General features: G+C 37.6%; 1 protein-coding gene across 1 annotated transcript in view; it reads left to right on the top strand.

The window, feature by feature from the left end:
* The window catches only part of Cyp4c3 (Cytochrome P450 4c3), a 348264-nt gene that overhangs the window by 290266 nt on the left and 38895 nt on the right, over positions 1–19103 (top strand). The window contains exons 6-11 of the mRNA XM_069842121.1: positions 4657–4747; positions 7706–7894; positions 9026–9095; positions 9687–9813; positions 12849–12930; positions 18754–18863. Of these exons, the coding sequence (XP_069698222.1) occupies positions 4657–4747; positions 7706–7894; positions 9026–9095; positions 9687–9813; positions 12849–12930; positions 18754–18863 (669 nt within the window). The remainder of the gene's footprint in view (positions 1–4656; positions 4748–7705; positions 7895–9025; positions 9096–9686; positions 9814–12848; positions 12931–18753; positions 18864–19103) is intronic.

Genomic DNA, 19103 nt, shown 5'->3' with positions numbered 1-19103 from the left:
TTATTTATGTTCATTCTCCGCATCTTCTTTCTCATTATCCTCTTTCTTGCCCTTCTTTAACTTGTCATTCCCCTTCACTTCCTTCCTCCTCTTCCCCTCCGCCTCTTTCTCTTATCAGGTAATATCATAAGTAATGTCGGTTTTTTTAAGTTTGGTCTTTTGTAAGATTTTAATTGTTTTTTTTTTTTAGCTGGGCAATGCAATCTACAGCACGCTATGGTTGTTATAGCGCAGCCCTGGACATAACCAGGGAAATGAAAAGGACCGAGCAAACCCCACTCATGTCTTTTTTGCTTACACCGTCATATCGTCGTTGTTCCTGCAGTAACTCCTATGTGCAAAATATGAAATTTTTTAGTAGGATGAAAAAATACAGTTATTCTTCTATGGCAATAGTGCATAGGAGATTGTGAATTATTACATTTTGGAAAGAAAGCTTATAATTACATATACCTAGGAGATTTTATTATTTCCTGAATCACTATTTAAGATATTTTACGCTCGACCATGCCGAAATGTAGTAATTATACACCTGGTAGCAGCCCTTTACTGGACCTCATTAAAGTAAACCTATTCATTAAAGTTCAGGTGTTCCACCAATCAGAAAACACCATTGTAGCAATATGAGAGCGCAAGTATCGATTATTCTCGGATATGCAATCGAAAGACAACTAGCGAAATGTCACGGAGGCTGGAAATCCAATACTGTCGCAGAAGGTTATGTTCTGTTACTATAATAAATAATTAGCGTTAATTGTAAATAATATTCAAATAAATTCAATTTGTCATTTCGTTTTTCAATGTCTAAATCAATTTCAAGGTTATATCAAGATTAATGTTTATTTTACTCTCTAGATTATATCAAGGTCAATGACATTTCTTTCTCGGAAAAATCAATACTTTCGCGTCTGCGCACATCTCACAATTTACGAGATATTGTACAAGGTCAGTTCCGCTCCCCAGTCAGGTAAGAATAACTACTTATGAATAATTTTAAGTTAGAAATATGGTCGAGCATAAAAAGTCGTATGAAACTTGCCTATATTGGTAATTAAGACGCTCGTATGAAAATTATGAAACTCGCTTGCGCTTGTTTCATAAACATACTCGCGTCTTAACTACTACCATTATAGGCTCGTTGCATAATGTACTATAATAAAACAAGAATCTGAAAAATATGTTACATAGGAGTCATTGCCGGAACAACGACGATATAAACAAAGGCGCAGTAAGGCTCTGTGCATCAGTGGTGGATTTCAGGCGACCAGCGAGAGCCGAAAGTTCGTAAAAGCTATGATCCCCTCTGATACAACCCATCACTGACAATCCTGCCTGCTCGTACCGCACCAAAACATTACTGTCTCAACTGGGGAAGGTGAAGTGGGGAGTTAAGGGGTGGTCTCCAGTCACTCAATCGAGTTAATAACGCCCAGGCCTGTTATAGCGTATTATGAGCATATGAGAGTCGTCAATTGTTTATATAAAGAATATAAAATGGAGATGATAAAGTTTGAGATTAGAGTCCTTCTAAAGCATTACTGGAAACAAGATTATAAAGCTGCTGCCGCAGCTAGAAAAATATGTGAAGCCGAGGAAGAAGGTGTCGTTAGTAAGAGCATAGCACAACAATGCTTCCAGTTTCAATAATAGAGAAGAATACATTAAAGTTTTACACTGTCCTGTAAGACCTAACTTAAGGTATAGAATATTATGTGAGCATGTGAGAGTCTCAATTGTTCATACAAAGAATACAAAATGGAGGTGATAAAGTTTGAGATTAGAGTCCTTCTGAAGCATAGTGGAAACAAGTTTATAAAGCTGCTCCCGCGGCTAGAAAAATATGTGAAGCCGAGGGTGAAGGTGTCGTTAGTAAGCGCATAGCACAACAATGGTTCCAGTGTCAATAATAGAGAAGGATATATTAAAGTTTTACACTGTCTTGTAAGACTTAACTTAAGGTAGCCTATAGAATATTAAAAATACACGCAAATTATTGGAAAAATATCCACAAAAATGTACTTGTAGGATGTCAGAAGAACTCGATGGTTCAAAAAATATAATACATCGCCACATTAAATATACTCATACATAAGTTGTAGATCTGTACCTCTTGAATTGACACCTGAACAGGCTCAACGCAGAGTGGATAGTGTGTTTTTTTCGTCATTGATTGAAGGTTTAAGCTCGATTCACATTATACGGAACATTAACGTCACGGACCATCACCATCACCGTCACGTCCAATACAAACTCACTCACACTTAACGGCAAGTGACCGTCAGCTTGCCGGCGTCATCAAGAATAGAGGAGTAGTCTATGTTCTCAAACAATGTCGTAGCTCCTATGAGAGACAATCAATTGCACTGTAATTTTTAGGATTCATATATAAATGTCTAAGGAAAGCATAGAAAAAAATTGGAATCAAAATCTTTTATGGACAGTAAGAAAAAAAATACTAACTTCGAAGTCACCCGTTGAAAATAAACATTGACATATCAAAAGTTGATAAGCGACAAACTTTTTTATTTTTCACGATAGATGTGAGCTCAAAGCGACTTTTAAAAGTAATTTTCATTCTTTCTAAACATTTCTCTCGCTTTGACTCCCCATGTAACGTGAAAAGTTTGTCGCTTATCACTTTTGAGAGTGTCAATGTCTATTTTGAACGGGTGACTTCGAAGTTAGTAATTTTTTTCTCACTGTCCAAAAAAGATTTTGATTTCAAATTTTTCCTATGCTTTTCGTAGACATTTATATATGAATCCTAAAAATTACAGTGCAATTGATTGTCTCTCACAGGATCTACGACATGCTAATATTTAACGGTGCTGCTAGAGTCTAGCTGTCTAGCAGAAAAAACCGTCCACGTACAGGTTCCGTCACGTCAAAACATTCTCCTCGAGAATCCCATACGGTCCGTGACGTTGCCTGTCTATGTGAACGCTACCATATAAAACGCGTTGTACAATGTTTTGATGTAACGCTGCTGGTCTGTGACGTGACGTTGATGTGACGTATAATGTGAATCGAGCTTTAATCAACCCACAGGTCGTGTTCTTTTCAGACGAGGCGTGGTTCCACCAGACTGGTCATGTAAACAATAAAAATACTCGCTACTGGTGTTCTGAAAATCCACATCTTGTAGAAAAAACTCCTCTTCATGATAGGAAAGTTGGAGTTTGGTGTGCTGTTAGCGCAAGACGAATAATCGGTCCGCTTTTTTACAAGTGGAACACACTTTGTCTACTCTTCATTGTTCTTAAATTGAGCATTTTAATTATAAATATTGTATATAGCGGCAACATTACAATGACCGAACTTAATCGTGCCAGTCATAATGTGTTTTCTCGATAAAACTCGTGTTTTAGCTGAGCGAGGACATTTCCAACATCTTCTACAGGGACATCATTTTATTTTTACTTCAATTTTTATTGTACCTGAGTTTTTTAATGTACTTCACTCCCACCCCTTCAACCGTCTTCCACACAGCTCCAAGACCGCATATACAGTCATAGTAGCCACAGTACGTTCCAAAAATATGTTCGCATTTTCCAGTGACGAAAGAGCTTTCAATATTGAATCATTTTCGCACAGGTACTGTCGTCCATTTGCCTACGTCGTATCCCGGTTTCCCCAACCAGCTTTTATTCGCCAGCTAGTGGCTGGGCTGTCTTAGCTCTTTTCTGAGTACATTAATTTCTGTTAGGGATTGGACGTCTACGTAATATTATACAACTGTTTAAAATAACTTAAATAGAAGGGCCTCGTTAAGTAATTAACTGTCACGTGATTTCCCTCCTTTCTACGACTCTACGACATAACCACTTGGACGGACAGTAGATAGCATGTCTGAGTAATTTTATCTTTTCGGGCAGAAGATTGAATTTACAGTACGTAAGGTACTCTTTTATAGTGTCGGTACAGAATTATTTCAACATGAGTTACTAATACGAAGAACTGGTAATTGGAATAAAATACAATAGTCTATAGTGCGAAAATATGCACATTAGAACTGAAGCCTGTATCGAAATGTGTTTAATATCCATATTATGATTATTTTTAAATTTAACTTCATTCTCTATATTGTACGCTAATGTGTTGTAGACAGTATAATATACACTGTATAATGAATACGTCCACATGGACAGCTCAGTTCGTGAGTAAAAACACTCATTGTTAATACTGTACTGTATTTTGATTAAACAAAAACCTAATGAAAATGATGAAACTCAAAAGCGCAATATTTCCTAGTTTACATAAATGGATGAACTACTTTTCTTCCCTCCTATACCTAGTAAAGTGATTTGTTTGTATATTACGTCAGTATCATCGAACTCCAGTCGTGGAAGGGGATAGCAAACGGCGTTGATCCAGAGGTATAGACAAGTTAATATTGAAAATGTTAGTAAAAATAAAATGATGTCCCTGTATAAGGTACGATTTTATATACGTTTTAAGTAGCGGAGTTAACGTACGAGTGCGGCCCGCTGCGACAAGCCAAGCCGCCGAGAAGCAAAACACCGTGCCAGCGGTCAGTATTTATAATAGAAGATCTGTATTTAAACACAATAATATTATGGTACATTAACTTTATGCAGAGTGACACTAACAAAAATGTATTTATTTTATTCCTGCATTAATTTTATTATTTTCCAGCCAATCCTAGGCAGCAACAAGCATATCGAGAAGAGCAGAGACTACTCTTACCTGCATCCCTGGCTTGGAACTGGCCTTCTCACTAGTTCAGGTATGTCTCTCGTAACTATTGTCGGACCATCGGGTCTGTGCCCCCGTAAGATATACGAACTGAACCCTAATTCCTTCTCAGCCTCGGTAATTCAGTTCTCTCTCTGCATTCCTATCTCTCTCTTTTCTCTCTCCCTTTCTCTCCCCCACTATTCACAATTTTAAGCCTTTTTGCAGGACAGTTTATTTTCATTTGTAGTCCAGTGTTGTCAATTCAACACGAACACTGTAGCAAGGAGTGGCGAAAAAAATATTATTAAGCAAGTACGTAATAGCATTTTGCGATGAAGAGAAACAAACAGGTCAATATCTGTTTCCTATAAATATGGCAACGAAAATAGCAGCTGCGATCACTGGTGAGGCTTATTTTATTTCAATTGATTACGTATTAAAATTACTTAACTAATACAACATGTTATGTAATTTATATAGGCAGGTCAGAGCGCCTAATAAAGAAAATCAGGAGAGATGGAGTCTGTGCAGGAAATGAAAAGCTAGAATCACAAGGAAGAACAGACCAAGGGAACCTTTAATTCTTGTAGATGATATGAACCGATGTACTATTTTAAGAAGAAAGATACAAGAATTTTATATCGTGCTGAAAGAAGTTCCGACATTGAAGAAATTACTGAAGGTTACGAAAGAAGCAATAATTTTCAAGGTTGGAGAGAAACGCTACGGAAAGTGATTCGAGACATGGGATTTAGGTTTAAAAAATGTAGAAATACAAGATGTATTTTGATTGAAAGAAATGATATTGTAGCAATTATTATTATTAGCATGGAGGACCAGTTATTTATGCCACCGTTCGACGGAAGTTTGGCAACATCCCTATTCGGGAAGGTTCGTGGTTTGCTGTTTGACGTGGTGGGAGGAAAGCGGGTGGAATGGGGTGAGTACAGGCGTTTACTTTTTCAAGAACGATGACAGCGCTGAAGGTGCACAGATTCGATGGTCCGACAATATAAGCGAAGCTTGCAAACGATTCAACGGCACATCCAAAGGACAGGAAGGGGGAGGGTTATGGATCCCATCATTATTCCTGGGACATTACGGCGATGAATATTGTAATCAACGGCGTGATGCAGGGGTACCGAGCGGGACTCATGTTCTGAGATTGCTTTCGGGAGTGGCCTCGAATCACGGGAAGTGACTATGTTCTTGGGTTCTTATTTAATAGGCTTAATTATTTATTTTGATCCTCCTCAAAAGAAAATCTCCCGACGTTTTTACAGTCCTCGCCAGCAGCGATTTTGACAAATGGATTTTGTTAATCAGAACTTCAGAGCGAGGTATTCACTGGTGCAAGGTCAGTTGATATATCTCTCTGTTTGCAGCGGCGGTAAATGTACAGTAAACACGCCCCAATCGTGGATACTACTGGGCGGTCCATACATAGTACTTATCACTTTCAAGGTACTATCTTATAGATATTGCAATATACATAATTCATAGCTAAATTATGTAAATTTATGAAAAATTAATTGCATTATCTACTTAAGAAATACGCCACCTCATTAAGTGCCAAGATCACGAAAATATGGAGCTTTTCCTCCATGCCCTCTATTAGCCATCATGGCTCTTAAATGGAACAATCTTACCTTTACGACTGAGACAGTAAAAGAGGATGAATAGAGGGATGTTTTATGGGGAGAAATTGAAGGGTTCAGAACCATAGTGAGCCAAGCGACATTTACTAAAACCGTAGAAAACAAGGCTTAAAATGAAGTTATTATCATAATTCAATGTAAACATATAGCAAGTAATATAAAGTATACGCATTAAAACTAAATGATATGTCAATCTTTATTAAACTATGGTATTCGCTTAACTTTAAGCCTTGCTTTCTCCGTTTTTAATAAATGGCGCTTGGCCCACTATGGTTCTGAACCCTTCAATTGCTAGGATTTGGCTGCCCTGTGACCTGTGCCTACAAATTCTAGTTTAGCGAACCAGTTCTCTCTTAACCCTTAAATTCGCAAAGTATCCTATAGGACACCCAACAGGTTAATAGGCTATATGCTATAAGTTTAATAGAACAATAGAAATAAAATTGGTAGGAAAATTAAAATTTCACAGTATTATAATATTGTACTTACTTACTTACTTACTTACTTACTTACTTACTTGTTTTTAAGGAACCCGGAGGTTCATTGCCGCCCTCACATAAGCCCGCCATTGGTTCCTATCCTGAGCAAGATTAATCAACATATAAAATATGAACACTGGGATAGTTGTTTTCTTTACAGTCCGACACGGTTTAATAAACTAGTGTGAGAAATGAAGTTCTGCCAATTTAAGGGTTACTCTAGTAACCAGGAGCCTTAGCTATATCTGTTGCAGGATGTGCTAATATTAAATTCATAATACTAAATACAAATATTTACATACAAAAAACGTAATAAATTTTACTATCTCTGTTTGGAATTTGAGCGCCGGGAAATTTCTGTGTAAATTGTCTACAGACCTCTCAACATGATTCGGTTTTCACAAATGTGCCAGAATTCTTTGTTCTAATGTTAACTTTTCGGCTGCCATTACAATGGGATAATAAACACAGACACACACACACACACACACACACATCGCAATTACACTGTAAAACCATACGGAAATTATACAGTAATAAAGAACACTGAAAGTAATGTTTACATACCTACTGAAACTACATCGAAAAAAAAAAAAACATACAGAAATTATACAGAAATAAAGAACACTGACAGTAACGTTTACTCATCGTGAAACAAACCAAGCGATAGTAGCACTCGGACTCAACTGACCGCACAAAGCAACTACACGTATCCAGTAACATGACCTTCAAGTCGCTGCGTCAGCTCCCGCGCTCCACCGGCCGAAAGATAATCTGACCGCTCTGTGCATTGTATATGTATTACTAAAATTCTGTACAATTTAATTATATTCCTTATTATAATATATTAATGTTTACTTTATATTTCAGGCACAAAATGGCACAGTCGTCGAAAAATAATAACTCCATCATTCCATTTTAAGATTCTAGAAGATTTCATTGATGTGTTCTTGGAACAGAGTGTTATCCTTGTAGAGAAATTGTCACAAGAGATTGGCAATGATGAAGGCTTCAATATTTTTCCTTACATCACTCATTGTACTCTGGACATAGTATGTGGTGAGATATAAATAAATAAATCACATTTTTTTTCTGCGAATAGATCTGTATAAAGTGCAATAACAAAATCGATTTTCATTAACCATTATTCTTGAATGTACGGTAATACATGAAAAGTTACCAAGTTATTCATTCAAATGAAACAAATATATAACCATATACAGAGTTGTTATTGGTTTGGTTTACCGATCTACGGCAATATGGACCGGCCGTCGCCAGCCTACCGTCCGCCGTCCACTATGCTTTCCGATTCCCCTTCATGTTGGACGCGTTTATGGCGTGAAGTACAATTGAGCAATTGTGCGAGCAGTTTCGTGTGAGACACCGCATAGAATAGTTCACTTTTGGACTTTAGAATAAAGAGTGTTTGTGTGCAAAGCATATTATAAGTATGAATCGACTCGCTGGGTCTGTGCCAAATGTATTGCGAAATTTCCAAATACCCGACCGCAGACGTGACAGACAGTACATAAGTTAAAGAATGAATTCGGGAATACGGAGTCGATGTTTAAAACCATCCTAGAAACATACCAGTTTTAGTAAAAGCCAGATTAAATGACATTGGCGCTATTCTCGAACGTTCGTCACAAAAATCGCAAAAAAGAAGAAAAAAATACTTCAGCAGACTGTAGTATCTGTATCATCTGCAAGAAACGCAACACGTTTATTACATCTTAAACCTTATTTTAATACCGCAGTACATGCTCTAAAACAAGGTGATTCACATTTGCGAGTGAATTATTGCAATTGGTCTTTATACTCCGTGGAAGGTGGCGTAATTGACCCACAGCCTTGAGTTAGAAATTATAGTAATTTCAATAGAAGAAGTAGGGATAGTGAAGGCGAACATATACGCGATATTCCACTACTATGGGACAAGAGGATCGACATTTTCAGTATCTATTATAAGGTAAGTGTCGTAGTTTAATTGCGCTGTTACGGTACTAATTCTGGCGGTCGCAACCGTGGCCGTCGCCGAGGACCCGAGCGTCGGTATATCGGTAAACCAAACCGATAACAATTCCATATTAAGGAAGTAAGGACTAGCAATACTCTATTAACACTGTCGATGACATTATAAGTGATGATGACGCGAATATTTAATGCTTACATCGAAACTTCCTGTTTCAGAAACTGCGATGGGGCGACAAGTCAACGCACAACAGAACAGCGATTCGGAATATGTGAAGGCTATATACGAGTAAGGATCAGAAATATAGATTGGAACTTAACCTGCAATTACATTTCCATATTCCAAGACATAATATGTCTTCACAGTTCTTAGCAACCTACGTTAAATTTTGAACATTTTTGCAGTATTTTCAGTATTTCTATGCTCTTTGGAATGTATAATGTTTGCTTTGTTACGCTGTATTTCTATTTACTTTTGCAAAGAATGTAAATTTGTGAATATTTATCTGAGTAAAGGAGGATGTGCTTATTATTTTATGATTATCGTACAAGGCAAATTCAACTAACTTACGATTTACTATTATTATTATTATTATTATTATTATTATTATTATTATTATTATTATTATTATTCAATAGAATCTCGCTACGTTTTTATTTTTTATTGAGGAGGTTCTTAGGGCTCCCCTTAATTCCTTCCTGGTAAAACGTTTGGCGATCTTTGGCCTGGACACCATTGCGTCATTATGTTTTAAAGTGTAGTGAATTGCAGAAAAGTCGTTTAAAATCTAAGTAAGATAAATTAAAATTCTAACATATACCGGTACGTTTATACAGGTAGATTTTCTTGTAATTTGTGGATTGATTTGTACATTTACAGGATTGGCTCAATCGTTCAAAATCGACAGGCGAAGATATGGCTTCAGCCCGACTGGCTATTTCGATGGTCCTCACTCTACAAGAAACACGAAAAATGTGTAGAAATACTGCATGGATTCTCAAATAAGGTAAAGGTCAACTGCCCGAGGACAGGTCTGGACCCCAGAAGCGACGCCAACAAGACATCACTCTTGAGACAACTAGGCCTTGAAATTATTGTCAAGGGTGGCCAGTTCCCTTCTCTCTCTATTACATACGAGGCGCATCCAGAAAGTAAGTTTCCCGATTTTTTCCCCTTGAAAGTAAACGTAATTAGCCGTGTCAATTGCGCATGCGTAACAGATCTATGACGTATCAATCATATGCCAGCCGGACAGGTCCCTCCTGGTGCCAGTAGCGTGGCAGCAGTGGTCCGAAATGGAAGCTCTTATTCCTTCTCCCGCCGCCTGCGAGGTTCGGTCGGTGATAAGTTCTTTAATGCACAAAGCATTGCGCAGTGGGCGACCGTCCCTCATCAATGATGATCGTGTTGAGCTGGTGCGGCAGTGCATCATGGAGAACCGTCGCTTCACGATTACGGAGCTGAGCAGCCATTTTCCGCAGATATCGCGATCCTTGTTGCATAAGATTGTCACTAAGCACCTGCTGTTCAAAAAAGTGTGTGCCAGGTGGGTGCCGAAAAACCTGACACCCGAACACAAAATGCAACGTTTAAGAGCAGCACTGACATTTCTGCAACGGTATCACGATGACGGCACCGAGTTCCTCGACAGGATCGTCACGGGCGATGAGACTTGGATTTCGCACTTCACCCCGGAAACCAAGCAGCAGTCAATGCATTGGCGGCTTAGTGGATCTTCGGTCAGGACGAAATTCAAACAGACGGAAAGTGATGTGCACGGTGTTCTGGAACAGGAAGGGCATTCTGCTCATTTGACTTCCTTCCAAGAGGTGAAACAGTGAACGCTGACCGTTACTGTGAAACACTGCGAAAATTGCGACGTGCCATTCAAAACAAGAGGCGTGGAATGCTTACTGCAGGTGTTGTGCTCCTCCATGACAATGCTCGTCCACATGCGGCTTGGCGCACAGCAGCTGTTTTGACGGAATTTGGCTGGGAGTTGTTTGATTATCCACCCTACTGTCCTGACCTTGTTCCCAGCGATTTTCACGTTTTCTTGTACCTCAAGAAATTCCTGTCCTCCGGTGAGCGTTTTGGCAACGACGAAGAGCTGAAGACGTCTGTCACACGCTGGTTCCATTCACAGGCGGCAGAGTTGTACGACAGAGGGATACAAAAGTTGATCCCACGATACGACAAGTGTCTCAATTCTGATGGTGGCTATGTTGAAAAATAGCTGAAACATTGCTGTACCTGTTGCCAATAAATGTTTTCCTGAAAGTGTGTGTTCTTTTTTTTTTAAATAGGGAAACTTACTTTCTGGATACGCCTCGTACATCGCTGACTAGTAACATAGTACACTAATCAGACTTCAGATGTACCTATAGAAACAATAATTGGTTATTTTGTAACCAGGGTATGTGCAATTTGATATATAGCCTACTTGGTCAGGGATAAAATTATTATTATTATTATTATTATTATTATTATTATTATTATTATTATTATTATTATTATTAAATTGAGCGCCTCAAATTCAAACTTGAGAATATTCCTCTAATAATTTTTTCCGAATAGTAAAATTGTCTCATTGTCGACTGTCGAAGTAAACGTGAAAGTATTGTATGCAGTACAAGATAGCTACAAGTCAATTAACACAAGATCACAGACAGAAGAAAATATATAGTATCTCAGCGAACATTGACGAAATGTACGTCGGCCAACCAGTGGTAACATCATCACGCCACTGCCGCTGTTTGACTTCCTGAACTCTCGACTTCACAGGATATTTCAATATTAAATAACAGAATCGATACTCACCCTCCTTACAGTAGCTGCTGGAAGTGTTCCCCATTTTCTTTGTAATTATTGAATTATATTACGTAATTGAGTAATTCTGTTGTTCTTCCTGCACATTCTTTAGAAATGTCTGCTTCCTGTGCTAGACGTCTCAGTAACTTTCGAGGACTACACTCCAAGGCAGCTCCTGATTCATAAAGTTTTTCTTGAGTAAGCACAATAGATTTTCAATAGATTTTCCGGTTTTTCACATATTCTGTTTTATTAAATTTATCCACTAAATTTAATCTTGTGTTTCTACACGAAATGGGTTGTCAGAAAATTTAAGTCTAAATTTTGGCTTTGTTTTTCCACACGATTGCTTATTCTTTACGTACGTTTTGGACATGTGTATACGTTCATGCAGGGAATATGTAACCATTGCATAACACAGTAGACGAAAATAAAGGCACTGAATCACAGCCTCCTCGCTACTCGCTTGGGCGCGCTTATTGAAACCAAAGTTGTACAGGTTGTCTCTACCTGCCGGTAGAACAGCACAGCACAGCTCGCAGCGGCAACTCCATCTGCAACAACATCGTCAGAACCTCCCCAACGATCGCAGATAACGGGTTTTATATTTTATTACTGCGACCATCAGAGACCACTGCAGAGGGTTCTGTCCGAAAAGCAGAAAGCTTACATGAAGGAATGGGTGATACTTCTACTTCTAATTGTCTGTCACTTAGGGCCAGAAAGCTCTAGATTCATCTCCTTTAGGAAAGAAGTCCTGCTAAGGACATTTATTAACCTTAAAGACTACCGGCTTTGGTCAGATTAGAACTTGCCAACCTCGGATTCAATATTGAAGCCATGGTACTCTCGAGTATCAAGTGCGACTCACTTTCTTTTAACTGTATTGTTAATACAGTCGGATCCCGGCCAACTAGTCACTCATTACGAGTGCACCTCAGCAGATGTGTGGACTTCGGTCCTACGTTCATAGATATCTATGACGTAGTGCAGAGGGCGGCCACTAGAGGGAACCCAAGAGTTGGAACTTAAAACTGAGACGATTCTGTCCGACGCCGGGGTGGAATCCGGTGTGGCTTAGTGGATAAAGCGTCAGCATGTAGAACTGGAAACCCGGGTTCAAATCCCGGCGCCGGAGAGAATTTTTCTCCGTTCCATTACTCTTTCATCGTATTGTATTGTTAATAATTATTCGCACTGTTTTAGTAATCGGAAACTTATATTTTGCAGGTAATTCAAGAGCGGAAGAAAGAACTACATGAGCAAAAGGAAAGAAGTATTCCAGAGCACGAAGTGGAAGATATGACACTAGGTACCAGTACTCCAATTTATAATAAACTTATTTAAAAAATATGTGGTATTTAAGAGGATCACGGCATAAAAAGTGAATGTCATTACTTGTGTTCGGCAGTAAATAGTTCAGTTAAGATTCACGTTCAGAATGGTAACTTCTGCACCAAAATTTAAGAGGTGATTCTACATGTTAAATAACGTTTCCTTCGATGAAGCACTATTAAGCAGGAAAAAAATAGTCTTTCTCCAATGTTTCAGCGCTCTATTGCGGTAATGGTCCGAGAGATGACTAATTGCTATACAAGCAAATAGGTAAAAATATAATCTGAACGGTTAATGTCTTGAATCTTTTTTTGCAAATTAAACCGTTTAGCCATGAATTTAAACTGAATAATAGCGAAAATCGTTGAAATATTTCTTGCAACGCAGTGCACGTCTCGTGTTACCGACTGAGTACAGCAGAGGGGGAGAGGAAGGTAAGGAATGCAGACCGTGCTTGCTTAGAGTTCCTGCGGCAACCGTGATGTTGCCAAATGCTTCTTACAAGGGAAGGGTTTCGGCTCGAACAGGAATTTCGTATCCAAAATTTGTATACAGGCCCATCTTTTCATCTCTGTAAAGCTCCCAAAAGCGTTCGTTTGTGTAATGTGTGGTTTGTCTGTTAGAGGACTGTACAAGTTGAGGGGTGGGGAGAGCACTGCACAAGTTAAGGGGATGTGACACCTTATCCGTAAGCCTAGCCTAGCCTAGAAGCTAGTGCGAGTGGTAAAATGTCTAAAGCCCATTTAAGAACATTTTTCTCCAACGTTCTGTCTGAAAATATTGCAGCTAATCAAAAGTGTACATTGTTGTTGAGAGTCATTGAATGCACACAAGGAAGCAACCTTAATAGATGAATCATTCCAAGGCTAGGAATGGAATATGTGATCATTCCACATAAAAAAACTAAATATATCCAGCCTCTGAATATCAATGTCCTTAGACAATACAAAATATATGCTCGGAGGATTACATAAGGACTCTTGCTGAGAATCCAGAACTTAACTTGGGAAATCGAGTGTCTATAATGAAAATGCACTCTGTTATTCATAACCAGTTGTCTGCTCCTGTATATCGCCCTATGCTTCAGTATTCCTGGCAGTCAGCTGGTTACGTGAATCGTGAACAAGTCTCGGACTTCAAAAATGTAATTCAGGTGGCATTTGATTTTTCAGCACTGGAGTGTGGTTCAGAAGATTGTTCAGGTGTTGCTTCTGCGTGTTGTGCTTATTGCTCTGCTCCATGCTGTTTCATGCATTTTGTAGAGAATCCTCATGTAGGCTACATTTTTAAAGAAGTGTATTGACCAATACCAACCAAACGAAGAGTTACACAAATGAATGCTTTTAGGATCTTCATCACCATTGTGAGGTAAGCGTCTGTACAAATTTTTAACCAAAAATTCCTGTTCGAGCCGAAACCCTTCCCTTGTTAGAAACGTAACGATTTCCTCTAAAACGGTGAATGTTAGAGAAAAAAAACTTATTTATATTTTTCAAATCTCGCCTTATGATCTATTGCCAATTTCATTTTGATGCAGAAGTTACCATCCACTCTGTATTTCTCCACCTTAAAGGATCTTTCTGATTTGGACATTTTCTTTTCCAAAAACTATATTTTTATAATTTCGGATAGTCTACGTATTTTAAACAAATGTTATAGCTGTGTTTCGAAATTTCGCGCAATTATAAATCAGTATATTAAGAAAAAAATAATTATATATTATGGAACTAACATCATACTGTAGATTGCAAATGTCACAGATGTAAAAACCAAAAAGAAAAAAAATCGACAGGTGCATAGATGTACTATACTCCGTGTTTGGAATCTGTATGGTTAGTCAGCGCATATGGGTGGAAACAGAGAGAAGCGGAAGGGCGGAGCCTAGCAGTGCCCGAGTGAATTGCAGGCAGCATCGGCTCGCGGTCACTAAAGGATAAGATGCGCGTGGCAGAAAGTGATAGGTAGTGTGACATCTTAACTACAGTTGAGTTCAGATAGAAATGGTCAGCAGTCCGGCAACATCATCGCTAATACACTCTATTCGTGATACAGATGTAAGAGGTCAACGAATTCGATGAGTCTCCGTACGTAGGCTGCCAAGAAGTTACCACTCACTCACTCACTCACTCACTCACTCACTCACTCACTCACTCACTCACTCACTCGCTTCGTGCAATGGCTTGAAATTAGGGTTTATTTAATTAAATTTACACGGAAACCGTGAACGTTATTGAAATTCGCCAGAGGGAGAAATTATTCTTTATTAGATTTCCTATCGATATGGACAAAAATCACGATCCTACTCGCAATAGTTACCGAATAAGAGATTGTTAAACATTTAGGAAAGAACATTTTTTTTTCTGGAAAAAAAAACTATGAACTTTCCACCAATATGATATTATAGTTTTTTGTTACATACAACATGAGCTATTCGCTCTGAAATCTGCAAGGCTCTTTCCAGTAGCGGCTGGTGGTCAAAATAATGAGTGTGCTACAATCTCTATATCGGCCTACTTATACACTTACATGCATTTATCTTAATTTGAGACTCGCCTAGTGACGAAATATGGAGTTCCTTCCTACTGCAGAACTTGTCAATTACCCTGGTGTTAAACGTTAAATCCCTCCATCCTGGACATTATACTCTTTTCTATTGACAGTATTGCAAAGAGCAGTGAGGCGATCCTGGGACATAGTGTTCCTTAAAAACGTTTTTATGCGTTTCAAGCAAGAAAAACATCTTTCTGGCTCAGCAGTGGTCATTGATGTTGTAACCAAAATATTTAACAACTTCGTTACTTCACAGAATGGATCCCGTGAATTGTTGGAGACTATGTTTTGTAACAATTGAACAGCCATCTATATTTCGGAAGTCGGATCTTCCGTATAGAACTCCAAGTTGTGTCTTTAACATTCTTTTGTTCAGTACAGTATAGCTGTTGACAGCAACTTCAAGTTCGCTTTCAGGAAAATTATGCAAAAGATTATCAAAAAAAAAAAACTGTTTAACAATTTTGTTGCGTCTAGGTAGCTTAAAGATTGGAAACGATGAGTAGTTTCCTGAATTATACGGTTACATACCTCCTTGGCATCAATTTTCTGGGATTCAATTTTCCAATCGCTTGCTGATTGATTCAGGAGGAACCTCAAAAAACTGGTAGATGTCAGCAGCAGTCGAACATTTGAATTACCAAATACATTGTACATAATTCCGAGTTCCTCCACAAACAAGCATTCTTTCCTTACGCTTTACTTTTGCAATCTCCAAGCTGTGTTGTGCTGAAGCTGACTACAGCACTTCCCCGCGTAAAAATAGCCAATCAGAGCAGTTATTTCAGCTTCGCACATGCGCATTAACTGTCTACATTCTCATGTAAGTTTTGAGTAGCACAACGAACCCCCTGAGGCACCAAAGAGCGAAGAGCGAAGACTAAACACTCTATAACGCGTCATGAACATAACCACGGGAAATTGTCAAATGTCAGATCAAATACAATGGTATTGCAAATACTTTATTTGAGCAAAAATTATCATTGTGCTGTAGCACTGTAGCACATAAGGACGGGCCGCCCCTGGCTATTTCACTTCCCCTCTGTATATAAAACAAAATCTGAAATATCCATAAAAAAAGCAAAATCCAAACCTCTTTAGGATTTTCTATCTTCCTAAAAACAAAATTTGAATGATATGTCAGGTAGGTATAGCCTGCATGGTATAATTATATGATTTTTATTTGACATTAAGGTTCAATATAAAGTACACTATTTCTTTGTTAACCTTAATTTTTCATATTACAAAGCACAACTAACAGCTTCATAAGGTTTTCTGTTGTCACACATCGTTATCAACAAGGATATTTTTACTGCTGAAAATGATCGTTCAACATCACATGAGGTTACCGGACAAAATTTTAGTGTACAGATTGTGAATTTGTAAGATCCAAGTTAAAGCAAGCCACACGTTTCTTCGCACAAGACCTTGAGCACAGATATTTGGGAATGCTTCTTGTTGTGGAGTAGTTAAATGGAACAAAACCAGGAAGTAGGCCTACTTGTTTTGGTTCTCCACAGCGACTTTTCATATGCAAGGAATCCATCGAGTACAGTCACAAAGAATTATTATGTATCGAGAACTAAATAATCCAGAAACTTACTTTTATAAGATACGCAAATTTGGGGTTTATGCAACAAAATCATGAAAATATGTTACAATATACCTATGCACAGTAATGTATTACATATAGGCACGCCAAAATATGCAGATTAACTTTGCATATTTTTCATCATTAGGGCTAGGATTTTGATGAAATTGCATCTTTTTCCTAGTAAGCCAGAAACATAGCTGCTTTAGTATTTATATGTTATTTGATAAACTGAGTGTTTTAAGACATATTTGTTAGGGCATTTTTTTGCATTTTTTGCCTGTTTCAACTCATAAGAGCATCTTTTGTTTTATTCGGTCATTTTTTACGCATTGTCATTTAATTTTGGCCATAAATCCCCATTATTAATGTAAAATAATGTTTATTTTCTTTACATATTTTGTCCATTAATACCCATTATTTTGTATAATATTTTTATCGTTTTTCTACACAAATATTGCCATTTTAACGTAGTACACCCCATGTAATGGATCAGTCCAACCACCCCTTCAATATAGACACCTCTATACCTGCTAATTCCGGATAAGAGTGGCTTTGTGATAGACTACACGGAAACTAAAGGTAAAGTAAATCCATGGCGCTACAGCCCATGAAGGGCCAAGACCGACCAGCTGACTGCTGACCTCTCGTCCACATCCCGAAACAGAAGTGAACGATCATACATGGAAACTACATCAGGTAAAATTATTAATTAAAGTGTACTACTTAGAAATAGTAATATACGTTACAAGAGCGGTATGTTGACGTTTTCATGTTCGAGGAAAAGTTTGAAAAAGCGAAACGTAGTTGAGCTTTTTTAATTTCCGAGAATTGAAAGAAAACATTCCGCTCGTGTATTGTACATTATTTTGTGCAAAGATCGTTTATTACATACCTGAAAGAGGAATTTATAATTAGTTGCAATGAAATCTCCATCTTGGTTTCTGTTCAATGACGGCAAATTTGCAAAACAAAAATATCTATCTTCAACATTGTTGCTTTAAAATGTTTTCTGTCTATAAAATGCGAACTTAAAACAAACGGTAAGGTTATGTAATGATTTATTTTTCATTTTAATATTTTAACAATATTATTTATATAACATATTGCAGTAATAACATCGGCAAGTTTAATTTTGCCGGTAAAGGAGATGTTTAGAAATGGAAAATATCTTTGACATATAATTCTGTTGTAGAGTTTACTTAATTTTTGCAAATATTTAAAAACAATAATTAACAGTGCAATTTAGGTGAAATTGCAGTGGTAAGTTTCCAATTTATAATTGTTACTATATTGAACGGCATTTTAAGGGCATTTTTGAAAGATTATTAGGCCATAAATGTGTTGTTTTAGGACATTTTTTAATGATTTATAGGTCATCAAAATCCTAGCCCCAGTCGTCATCATCCTCATCATCATCATCATCATAGACCTTCAAAACATGCCACACAAAAAAGTTTCTCCATGACTTTTAACTCGCCAGAAAAAATATGCATTTGCATATGAATCCTGGCCCTAGTAATTACATTAAAGTAACTGATGGCTACTGGCCTTGATGAAAGTAACAATTTAGTATAACTGAATGGTCAAATATTACAAATGTATTTTTAATAATATGGCTATTATGATTGCAGCCTTATTCAGTGAATTCCATTTCAGGACGCAAGAAACGTCTTGCATTTTTAGATCTTTTGCTACAGGCTTCGCGGAATGGCACTGAACTTTCGGATGAAGATATTCGAGAAGAAGTGGATACATTCACGTTTGAGGTTCGTACATTTTTCCCGTTATAACAATAATAATAATATGATTATCATCATCTCATTATCAACCTTATTACTATTATTATTATTATTATTATTATTATTATTATTATTATTATTATTATTCATTCTTCATTCATTATTCGTCAGATGACAGAAAACATTAGCTATATATAAATCGCATGCGGAGACATAAGAGGATGGGAAAAATAGATACGATTGGAGAATACTGATTTTGCAGTTAAA

Source organism: Periplaneta americana, chromosome 12 (genome assembly GCF_040183065.1).
Source record: "Periplaneta americana isolate PAMFEO1 chromosome 12, P.americana_PAMFEO1_priV1, whole genome shotgun sequence".
NCBI lineage: Eukaryota > Metazoa > Arthropoda > Insecta > Blattodea > Blattidae > Periplaneta > Periplaneta americana.
The sequence above is the reverse complement of the archived record's forward strand: the minus strand, read 5'-3'. Positions and strand labels throughout refer to the sequence as shown.